A 12,026-nucleotide genomic window follows, 5' to 3' on the forward strand; every position below is an offset into this window, starting at 1 on the left:
TCGAAGAAAACGGTCAGAAAAGGGAGCAAAGTCACTGCAGATGTGGGCACTGCTGAAGTGTCCTTTGGATGGCAGGGGACAGGATCACACACAGACCCAGCACAGGCTGATTGGGATTAACTGGTAAGGTACTGTGGAATTTACTTCTTAAAGTAGGTTCAAACTTAAGTGGTGGCACTAAGGGATCTTCTGCATAAATAACAGAATACATTGTTGTAATGGAAAAACCATATATTAAAACAAACTGGTTGATTATGATGAAAAACCCTTCAAAACCACCAGCTGTGCATGCATGTAGAAGAGCCAGATGTTAATTGAAGCCTGCACTGTGGGAGCATCCAGCAGAGTAGCTTAGCTGGGGGATCTGGTGTGATAGACACTAAAAGTGAAAACTCTGTGCTTTACCCAAGTAATTTTCAAATCAAAAACTGATTTATGAGAAGCTCTTTCTGTCTGACACCACTCAATTTAATGGCTTTCAGATGTGGCATTGGCAGCAGTTCTGGTTCCAGTGCTGGTGATGGTCTTCACTACTCTGATTCTTGTCTTAGTTTGTGCGTGGCATTGGAGAAACCGGTAAATGAACAGATGGATGAAAGTGCTTTAAATGAATGTTAGCCTGGTGTGTGGGAATGAAATACTGCATGTGTTGCTGTGGGAACTCTGTGGTCTGCATTTGTGGAAAGAATTGCATTCTTTCTGAGAAAATACTCTCTTGAATAGCAAGGACAAAACAGCTCTTTGTAACTGTTTTCATTAGAAGTGTTTCGACTAAAATCTGGTTTCTCTGGTAGCAGCAGACTGGTGAAGGCAAGCCAGGTTACTGGTGCTTATACATTAAATTTGAGGACCAGTTACAGCCAAGGTGGTAGTTGGTCAGCATTAATTAATGCATCTTTTGATAAGCAGACTAGCTAAAATAACCCTTTTTTCTTTTTTTTTTTTCTTTCACAGCAAGAAAAAAACTGAGGGCACATATGATCTACCTTACTGGGATCGTGCAGGTAACAAAATGGTTTTATGAAACCACTGACTCAGCTTGTTTTGTTCGATGTGTATTTCAGATTGCACTAACGCATCTTCCAGATGCAGAAGCAGAAGCTTCTCTAATGCTAACTGAGGGAGGCATAGCAAACACTGAATGTCTTTTCTGGACAAACTTCACTCCTTCTTTCTCTGATTTCTTTTTTTTTTTTCAGAAATAGTAGATGTTGTGACTCCTGTTAGAGCTGACAGCTTCATGGGGTTTTTTTAGTGAACAAAGTATAGAACCTCTTAATTATACAACATGAGAGGAAAAAAATTTATAAGGAATGTCTTTATACATTCCATAATCATTTCTTTGCTACTTTTTTTGTCCCGGAAAAAATCTTTCATCTTGGTGTATAAATTCTGTCAAAATTTGTCTTCATTGCCCTAGTAAGCATGTGGGATTTAGGTATATCTTCCATCATATTGTCTTGGGCTTCACAAACTTGGGGTGAGACAATTGCACCAAGGAGCCCTTTGCAGTGGTCCTGAAACTGCCTGTGCCCCAGTGCAAAGGGCAGCTGCAGCGGTTGGGTTGGTACTGCTGTATGACTGTGCTTCACTTCTCTGGCCTTGTGTTGAAAACTTGCACATCTGTGTGTCCGCTTACTGGCAATCTTAAGTGTGTCTTACCCTTTAGACAAGGAACCTTTTAATGCCCTCACTTTGATTTGTTACGTGTCTGTTTCTGAAAAGTCACAGCTTTGTTGTCTTAAGGTATTAATCCAAATAGTGATAATTGAGTTATTTACCTGCTTCAACAAAATACAAGCTGTGCTGAAAAATATTTTAGTAGCTTAAAACACAGTATATACACAATCTTGGGTGGTTTGTTTGTTGTTTTTTTTAACCCATGTGAAGGATGGTGGAAAGGAATGAAGCAGTTTCTCCCAACCAAATCAGCAGAACATGAAGAAACTCCTGTACGCTACAGCAGCAGTGAAATCAGTCACCTAAGACCAAGAGAAGTCCCAACAATGTTGCAAACAGATTCTGCAGGTACTTTGTGGGCCATTTATATATATATATATATATATATATATATATGACATGGCAAAAAATGTCAGGAATCTGGCTACATTTAGTTATTTTCTGGTTTTTGGGGGGAAACAGAGGAGAAATGAGTAGTTCTGTGGGTAAGCATATATCTTAGAATGCAGGCTTTTTCAGGTCTGTTCTCTCATTCGATGTGCTGTAGATAGACACTTGCCCAAGTTAATGCAGTTCTTAACTTGTTTTTAAACCTCATAAAGGGTTAAAGAATTCTTTTGATTATATTTTCATGCACTATATAATAATTTGATCACAATATTTTTATGCACAGATCCAAAATGTGATACCTGATTCTCTACCCTCACTATAAGGGTTAAATCATACTTTTGATCTGGAAAAGGAGGATTTATGGATAGTGGCACTTGCCCTTTCCCTGGTGACCCAGGCAGGAGAGGAGGATGACTGACTGTGCCTTTGGTTCTGTGCTTACCTGCTGATGGCAGAATTGGGCAGATGTGCAGGAGTTACAGCTTCATGGCAGGCAGAATTATTTTTCTCCTTGTGGCTGCTTGTCTGTTTTTACCCAGCTAAAAAAGTTAGGCTTTTCACTTCCAGCTTTTGTAACTCAGATTATCTGTTGAGCTAAAACACCTCAGCCTGACTACATGCATGTCCCCTCAAAGGACAAACCCCCCAGCCCAAGGACCACTTTTCATCCAGACACAGGCAGAATAATTTTATTTGAATCTAATTTAAAAAGAAGAACACTTCAATAAGCTTTATTTTCAGGCAGATTTGCAGCATGGAAAATTGCAGCTCACCTGGGAAGAAGTGTAAATCAGAGAAGTGGGAATGTTTTGGCTATTCCAATGGCTTTACCTGTTGAGTGGAAAGGAATCCTTTTCCAAAGCGATTGGCACTGGTGGACAGAGATGGACCACTGCCACTGTGGGATAATGATCTCTGTGAGACTACTGGCAGGTTGTCTGTAAAACAATCCATTAACCATGTTTATATTTTGTTTTGTTGGGGCTTGCAACACAGAATATGCTCAGCCCCTGGTAGGGGGAATTGTGGGCACACTTCACCAGAGATCAACCTTCAAACCAGAGGAAGGAAAAGAAGCCAGTTATGCTGACTTGGACCCTTACAATTCCCCCATCCAAGAAGTTTACCACGCCTATGCCGAGCCACTGCCTGTCACTGGACCCGAGTACGCCACTCCAATCATCATGGACATGTCCAGCCATCCCAGCACACCTCTTGGCGCTTCTTCCATTTCCACCTTCAAAGCTGCAGGGACTCAAGCTCCTCCACTGGTTGGAACGTGCAATAAACTGTTATCCAGGACAGACAGTGCATCCTCAGCACAGGCACTGTACGATATACCAAAGGGGCAGCTGGGGCCAGGCAGTGCCGACCAACTCGTGTACCAGGTGCCGCAGAGCGTGGCCCATCCTGGCGGGAGTAAGGATGAACAAAGTTAGCTCACGAGGAAGGTAGAATGATGGCTTGTTTCTAAAAGCCAGTTCCATAAAGCTCACACTTTCATTCTTTTAATTCCATTGTTTCAACAGTGTTAGTCTTAAATAATACAATGTTGATCCAAAAGATGTGGTGTGGGAGGTCTGGGAAAACAGTAATTCTGCCTTTCCTCAAGCTGTCTGTACAATTAACAGCTTGTCTCCTGCAGAACCGTGGACTTTTTTATTACTACTGTACAATTGTCTGTCTGACATGAGAGAAGAACTCTTCATGATTAGCTTCAGTAATTCACAGATGTGAATGATCAATTGGGAGAAACAGTTGGAGTACAAAAGCCAGTCATTTCTTCCTAATGGTACTATTTGTTCGGGAAAAAACCCCCACCCCAAAGCCCTTAATTTCTGTGCAAGCACTACAGCTTCTAAAATTCCTCTTTCCTTATAAAACGTCTGCACAACTTTGGACTTAACAAGCTAAAAATCCCTTTAGCTTCATGGCGTAAAATAGTTTTGATTCCGAATGGTATTATTTCAGCTTTTGTTAACAGAATTGGGAATTGTCAGCTGTGTGTTCCTCAGAAGGTTCCTGCCTTCTTGGTTAGCCTTCCAAAACTACAAGCTGCTGTGTGTACAATCTCTTTTCTGCCTCTTCTCCTTAAACCACTCAGTCTTATTCTTTCCTGGGGGACCCAGGAGGCACAGAGTGGCACAAGCAAATTACTGGCAATTGCTTTTACATTTTTCCTGTGCTGTGAGGGCCACTTGAATAGCATCTGCCTCCAAGTCAGACTTCCCTGATGCTCAGTGCAAGAAGCATCCAGGGCTCGGAGGTGACTTGGATTGAGAAAGGCCCTGCCCTGCCCTTCCCCAGAGTGTCCCATTATTCTGTGTTCAGGTGTGAGTTTATACAAAGATCTGTACATACTTTTGTGAGTGCTTAAGGAAGCACACAAATATTCTAATGGTGCACATTTTGTGTTAGACATGCATTTAGCACATATGGTACGTTTTAGCACAACTGTCAAAATTTAGCCTTAGGGCTTTTTTAATGATTGTTCTTATTAGAAGCATGAAAGATTCCAAAACCTTTGCAAAAGAACCAGTACTTTTCCAAAGAGTGTCCATTTCAAATGTATTTATTGGAATTTGTGTCTTTTGAATGTTCCAGTGTTCTGTACTATGAAAACATTGCAGTCAGTCATTAATTGGGGTAATGTAGACTCATTTTAGCTAGGTAATCACAAAATGAAACCAATATGAATGTCGTATTTGCCATTTTTTATCTTGTTAGAAAAAAAAGCACAGCTTTCTTACCTAAGTAGGAGGAAAAAACCCCACTATCAAAATGCTGTATTTTTATTCTAACAGCGCTGTTGGAAGGATGCTGAATTAATTCGTACACGTGAGACCACCTCCCTACACAGTAGCCCAGTTTTATGGACTGCAGGAGTTAATGTTTGTTTTTGTGATGTAATTCAAAGCCTTGTTTACTGCCCAGGTCCTTAAACACTGTGGAGAACATCTAAATGGAGATTGCAGTGCTGTTCAAGGGGCTGCCACCTTGCCTTAATACCAGTACAGTATCCTCACTTAGCACTTGAAAACCTGTTTGCAGAGGGGCTGTATATAAGCTCTCAAAAATTACTTGTGGCCTGTTCAGCATCTGTAATATGTTACATAGAATCATAGAATGGCTGGGGTTGGAATGGGCCTTAAAGATCATCTAGTTCCAATCCCCTGCCATGGGCAGGAACACCTTCCACTAGATCAGGTTGCTCAGAGCTCCACTGAACCCAGCTTTAAACACTTCCAGGGATGGGGTGTCCATACGTTCTTTGAGCAACCTGTTTCAGTGTCTCACCACCCTCACAGTAAAGAATTTCTTCCTTATATCTCACCTAAACTTCCCCTCTTTCAGTCTGTACCCGTTTCCCCTTGTCCTGTCACTGCAGTTCCTGACAGGGAGTCCCTCTCCGGCTTCCCTGCAGGCCCCTTCAGATCCTGGGAGGTTGTAATGAGGTTCCACACAACCTCCTCTTCTGCAGACTGAACAGCCCCAACCTTCTCAGCCTGTCTCCATAGGGGAGGGGCTCCAGTCCTCTTACCAACCTCATGGCCTCCTCTGGACTCGCTCCAACAGTTCCATGTCCTTATGTTGTGGGCACCAGAGCTGGATGCAGCACTGCAGGTCGGGTCTCACCAGAGGAGAATCCTTTCCCTCACCCTGCTGGCCATGCCCCTTTTGATGCAGCCCAGGATTCCACTGGCTTTCTGGGCTGTGAGAGCACACTGCTGGCTCATTTTGAGTTTTTCATCAACCAACACCCCCCAGTCCTTCTCTGCAGGGCTGCTCTCAATCACTTCTCTGCCCAACCTGTACATGTGCCTGGGATTGCCCTGATCCAGGTGTAGGACAATACCTTGTTCATGAGGTGCCAGCTCTCAGGCCTGTCCAGGTCCCTCTGGATGGCATCCCTTCCCTCCAGCATCTTCACTGCACCTCACAGCTTGGTGGTGTTGGCGAACTCGCTGAGGGTGTGCTCAGTCCCACTGTCCCTGTAGCCAACAAAGATGCTGAAAATACTCTGTGCTACCTTAAAGCCCAATTCTACAATTCCTGATCATTCTTTCTCATTCATTGACTTTTTCTTAATTACTTATTTTAGAGTTGGGTGTCTTAAGCGTAAATGTCAATGTAAGGAAGGATGGTAATTAAGACCCATTTGTGAACAGCAAATTCCTGCCTATACTTGTACTTTTGATGTTACTGCAGCTTTTTCTGCCTGACAAAAATAGTCTGCAATATTTGTAGTTTTGCTTAAACAGGTGAGTAAGTGTTCTTAGCTATCAGCAGCAAGTATAACTGAAATTACCTGAGCTGATTCTATTTGAAAGGGGTGGGAAGTTGTTGGTTTCTATTGAGATGTGACAATACGATTACAGCCAAGTTAAGAATCCTCTCCATTCTCAACGTGCACCAGTTTAGGCTTAGAAAAATTACCATAAAAACAAATGGATATGTTGAAGTCAGTGTAAACACACCTGGATTTAATTTTTACTTCAGACCAGGAATGGTAGAACTGTGGATAGCTGCAAGCTAAGGTGGTGCAAGAATTAAACAGTTTGTCTACAGTGGGTTATTTTTTAAGAAAACATAATGCAACTTCATCATCTGAGGAGCATGAGCTGTTAAAGAAATTGATGTTTTTAAAATTGAAGCCCCTTTTCTGAAGGAATTTGGTCCCAGGCTTTGCTCCTGCCTCAGACTTTGAACATGTTATCTGCTAGGGCTGAGATACATTTGAATATGTAAACAGTTGGGTTTAATTGCATGACACACTAAGACTAGAATTTGCCTGTGTACAATAAAGCAAAGGTACATTTCATGGGTCTCTCTTATATGTGAAGACATGTATATAATATGTATTTCACTCTTGTTTGGCTTGAGTATTCTCCCAGAATGTATGTTCTTACCTCAGCATGTACTGTAGTTGCTCAGTATTTGTATATGTTGCTAGGACTTAGACTGTATAAATAGTGAGGGGGTTTTATATGTTAAGAAGTATTTTAAATAAACTGTACATACTTACTACTCGGTATGTTTGCAGTTAACACCTACCTTTTATCTAATTGATTTGCAGTCTGGAAATGCTGAGGTTATTTGTGAGTTACACAGGGTCATGCTCTGTCTGAGGAGCTTCCTGGCAGGAGGTGGGCTGGTCCCTGTCCCCAGTCAGCACACCACCTCTGCACTGCTGGAGAGGCTGCTGGTTCAGCCTTCAACTAGACCATGGCTATTTCCAGTTACCGAGTAAAGCTGATGCTGCTTGTGCTTTTTCCCTTTCATATGAATTCCAGCACTGCAGTGCCTCATATAAAGAATGCAGTCACAATTACTCTTTTTTTATGAGTAAAGGCGGTGTGAGTTCACCTGCAAGCTGGAAGAAACTGCTCGTGCTCTACCAGGCACTTAAATGTCTCTTAAAACATCAGAGAATGCACATAATTAAAGCTGGTGCTGCTGACCTGCGGGGAGATGAAGACTAAGGAATTCTACTGCACATGATAGTCCAGTGTCAGTCAGCTTTATGAGTTGTCTGTTCCTTAGGCAAGAATTAAAACAAGTGTTGGTGATCCACTGCATACCAGTTACATCCTCCTTCATAAATGCAACAGTTTAAAAACACTCTCTAGTGATGAATTGCTTTGTTGGTACAAGCAGAGAGGGGTGCAAGGAAGCTGTTTTCCCATGGGCACACCATTATACTTCAGAGTTTGGGGTTTTTTTTAAATGACTAGTTATGAAACTTCACATTTTTTCAGGATCTTGGATGCAGAACGTCTTAGAGCCAGCAGACTGACACTGAACAGTTCCGAGGAGCTGTATATACAATTTTATGTTGTTTCAACCAATTTTTTTCTCCTTTCATTTTGCACGGTAAGATACATCTGACAAATTCACCGTTCTCAAGTTCTGCAGTTCAAACACAAATATTTTCAGATCTTCATTCACTCGGTAAAAAACCTTACCTGGCATTCCTTTTTGTGTGTCTTCAGACTTCACCTCAGATGGTTTTCATGTCTCCTAACCATGAAACTGCATAGAGAACAAAACAGAAATTTAACATTAAAAAAGGTATTTTTCCTTAACTGATCCTTTATCTACAAACACATGGACAAGGAATGTATATACAATATTTGCTTACAAGTATACAGTAAATATAACTACATATAGTTAGTTATTAGCTAGATGCCATATGTGGTTCCAATTGAAGATAGTATTACTAAGTTTTGAAAAATGAAACCAAACTGTTATTCTCACTTAATTTGAGGAAAAACAGCATATGAAGTCCTATTTTTTCTATACAACCAATTAAACAAAAATACCACTGTCTTAATCAGCTTCTCTAGTACAGCTGCACTGAAGTTTATTTCCTTATAGCATTGACAATTCCATGGAAACGAGATTTTGTTAGCAGCTACTTGGAGGTTGATTAGCAAAGTAAGACTGTGACTGTATAATCTAAATATGCAATGGCAAATGCTTACAAAAAACCCTACCAAGTCAAAAGTTGCCCAAATCCTGAATGTGAGTTATTGCAGCTTAAAAAAGAAAAAATTTTTGCTTTCATATCAAGTAAGTGAGGTATTCTTCAGCTCAGAACATAATTATTTATACAAAAAAGGACTTCATATTATGTATTATGACAAAAAAAAATTGTACATCTGTTTACTAACATAACTTTTCAGAAAAAAAACTGTATTCAGAAGACCTCAAAAATAAGCACACCGCAGACTTCCTACTCTTCCTACTAGAGCAGGAAAGTGCTAATGCTTGGAAAAATGTCAGGATCAATCTAGCATTTTCCTCACAGGCACTTAATTGATCAGTGAGGATCACACATGCTATATGTGAACCAAGTTGGAGGCATAATTTTTTTATGCTTAAACAAGACATTTCCTTTATTCTAGTAAAAAATGTACCTCTTTCACAGGCAGCCAGGTTAATGCAGTGATGTAAATCTCAGCCTAGAAGATGGGAGGTGTGGGAAAGTGGTTGGGATGCAGCTGTCACATCCTCTTGTCTTGTATTTGTCTTTTACTTTTTCCTGTCTTGTGGAGGCACTGGGAGGCAGCACCATGCCAGATGGAACCACTTCAGGATGTTCAGATGTTACCAATTCTGCCAAGTGACTTCTGCTGTGACTTGAGAGCCTGTGGGTTTACTTTCACAGCAGCCTTTCACGCACAGAAGGAAAATTAATTAACAAACACCAGTGGTTTATGTCCAAAAAGGAGACAGAGGACTCCTGTAACTTTTTTTGAATAAAGGGAGACACCATGGGCATTTTCCATGGGGGTCTCTGGAATTGTTGGGGGATGCAACCCCCTTTTTATCCTAATCCTGGCCGCAACACCCTCTTCCTTTGCCCATTGGCTGAGGTACTCGGAAGGTACAGACTTCTTCAATCATCTATTCTATGCCCCCCTCTAATAAGCACTCCCCTTTTTGTTATATAAAAGAAAAAAACCTATTCATAATTCTGTTAAGTCTTTGTTCTTTTTCTCTAGGTTCAGCAATTTAACATGGCCTTGGCTGAGCACCAGTCTGTGTTGATTAGTAACATCTTCCAGAACTGAGAGTTTTCTTCTGTTACTGCCCTGTCTCTAAGCTCCCAGCCCTATCCACAAGCAGATTCACACAGTCTGTTTGTAAAGACACATTCATCTTATTCCTTTCAACCGTATGCCAGCCAAAGCAGGGTATGCTAGACCACATGGGGCTGCTTAACGAGGTTTCTGTATTCAGCACACAGAAGATGTTACCCAGGAACTGGTATTCCTTTTTCACCCTTTCCTCTTGCTGCCCTCAGGCCCTACACTGGGCACCAAAATCAGTCTTGGTTTGAAAGACAGGTGTCTGCCAAGGAAGGTGGGAACCTCCCTTGGAATGCAAAATATGACCCCCTTCCCAGTGAATTACTATAACTTTGAAATTAAGGGGCTTTCTGACAAAGATACGGGAAAAGAAATCACAGTTCTTTACTAGTATGCATATGGACAACACGGCAAACAAGCGACAACAAACAGAACCTGAACCCAGCGCCAGCCTCTCTCGGCTGTCGGGCCCTTTCCCCTCGGGTGCGGTTCCGGCCACAGCCGGCAGGGGCGCCGGTGGCTCCCGGCAGGGCAGGTGCCATGGCTCCCCCGCGCCTGGTGCCAGCTCAGCCGCGTCTCCTTCACGGTAATGGCGGGCGGGCTGGGCGCCGAAATGGGCTGTGGCAGGAGCCTCGGAGCAGCGGCTGGGACAGCAGGGGCTGGCTCACCCCGTGGGCAGCAGAAACTCCACAGTTATACCGGGAGCCGCAGGGTGAGCCTGCCCGGCCGGCAGTGCGTGTTGGGTTGAAGTGTGGAGAAAAACCGGGCTTAGTGGCAGAAAAACAGCGGGGCTGAGCAGGGAACTGCTCCCCTGCGTAGCTCACCTGCGATGGCTGGTCCCTGGGTCTGGGCTGTGCAGGGGCAAGTGGAGGGCAACCCGGCATGCGCTGGCTCGGGGCTCCCAAACAGCGGAGAAGCAAGCCAGTAAGCCCAGTCACAGTGCCAAAGGAAAAGAAATGGGCAAAAACCACAAAGCAACAAAGTCCCCGGTGAGAGACACCACACTGTGTGGCCAGGCAAGTCGCCCACTGTCATTTGATGCTGGCCCAATGCCAGGCACCCACGAGAGTCGCTCACTCACCCGCCCCTGCCACAGCTGGCTAGACGAGAGAAAAAAATATTAACGAAGGGTTCATGGGCTGAGATAAGGACCAGGAGAAAAACACTCCAAGGGCAAAACAGGCTTACCTTAAAGTTGCAAAGTGAATTTATTACTAACAGAATCAGAAGAGGATAATGAGAAGTAAAACAAGCCCTTAAAACACCTTTTTTTCCCCCCAGCCCCTCCCTCCTTCCCACAGCGCAGGAAGACAGGGTGATATGCAGAAAAGACTCCACTACTGGAATAAGGAGTAAAGTAGGTATGTGTCCCATGGGGGATAGTTCCTCCAAAGTCATGCTGCATTCAGCTGGGTATATATCGGGTTACAAACTCCATATTCATTAAGTTTCCCAATGCGTCTATACATATTCATTACCTAGCCCCGCCTCATATTACAATGAGCCCGAAAGTCACATCCGCGTTGTACTTGCGCAGTGTCGTCTGGTGGTCGTGGGCAGGGGTCTCCGGGATGAAGTAAGGGTCTTCCTCAGATGAAGTAAAGGGTCTTCCTCATTATGAACTTTTCACCTTGCTTCCCTGTGCATGCTCTTTATGTCCCTGGCCCAAGTCCAAACTTCAAGGCTGGTTTAACTCAGTTTTAGGTTCAAAAACAGGATCTTTGACAAAGGGAAGGAATCTGGACCAATAGTCTTTTATCTTCTCATCCTGCTTTGGTAGACATAATAAGTGTTGAGCAAGCTGTATGCATTGTTTTTAACAAACACCTTCTAAGCAAATCATTTAACCTCTGCTTCCCCCTTCTCACCCTGATTCAAGGGCATGGGGGTTTTGGTCAGTCCATCACCTGAGATTTTTTTCCCACTGCTCAGAGAGAGGAGTCCTTCCCCTGTGAGACCGTGGGGTCCTTCCAACGGGAGACAGCTCTCCATGAACTTCTCCAGCATGGGTCCACTCTCACAAGCAGCAGTCCTGCCACACCTGCTGCAATGTGAATTCCCCCATGGGCACACAGCCCTCCCAAAACTGCTTCGATGTCGGCCGCTCCTCCCCGGGGTGCAGTCTTCCAAGGACAGGCTGCTCCAGCCTGGAAGCAGGGGCCCCTCTCTCCACTGGATCACAGCCTCCTCCAGGAATCCACCCACTCTGGCATGGGCACCTCCCTCAGGGGCTGTGGGTGGATCTCTGCATCCCCATGGATCCCCATGGGCTGCAGGGGCACAGCTGCCTCACCATGGTCCTCACCATGGCCTGCAGAGGCATCTCAGCTCCAATGCCTGGAGCACCTCCTCCCCCTCCTT

At 43.6% G+C, this 12,026-nt stretch overlaps 1 protein-coding gene and 1 long non-coding RNA gene across 3 annotated transcripts in view; one reads left to right on the plus strand and one right to left on the minus strand.

Annotated features, from left to right (window-relative positions):
* The window catches only part of DCBLD2 (discoidin, CUB and LCCL domain containing 2), a 40,455-nt gene extending 35,271 nt beyond the window's left edge, over nucleotides 1–5,184 (plus strand). The window contains exons 12-15 of one of the 2 annotated variants that reach the window (XM_032098633.1): nucleotides 483–576; nucleotides 955–1,004; nucleotides 1,891–2,028; nucleotides 2,812–3,060. In XM_032098633.1, coding sequence (XP_031954524.1) covers nucleotides 483–576; nucleotides 955–1,004; nucleotides 1,891–2,028; nucleotides 2,812–3,014 — 485 coding nt within the window. In that variant the 3' untranslated portion in view covers nucleotides 3,015–3,060. The other variant, XM_032098631.1, reaches the window with a different exon arrangement.
* A 1,213-nt stretch (nucleotides 5,185–6,397) lies between these two features.
* Nucleotides 6,398–10,785, minus strand: LOC116439303. The gene is made up of 2 exons (XR_004238124.1): nucleotides 8,991–10,785; nucleotides 6,398–8,103 (listed from the first exon to the last, which is right to left on the minus strand). It is a non-coding gene; the product is annotated as an uncharacterized LOC116439303 (long non-coding RNA).
* Between the last annotated feature and the right edge of the window lie 1,241 nt (nucleotides 10,786–12,026).

This window comes from Corvus moneduloides, chromosome 2 (genome assembly GCF_009650955.1).
Source record: "Corvus moneduloides isolate bCorMon1 chromosome 2, bCorMon1.pri, whole genome shotgun sequence".
NCBI classification, from domain to species: domain Eukaryota; kingdom Metazoa; phylum Chordata; class Aves; order Passeriformes; family Corvidae; genus Corvus; species Corvus moneduloides.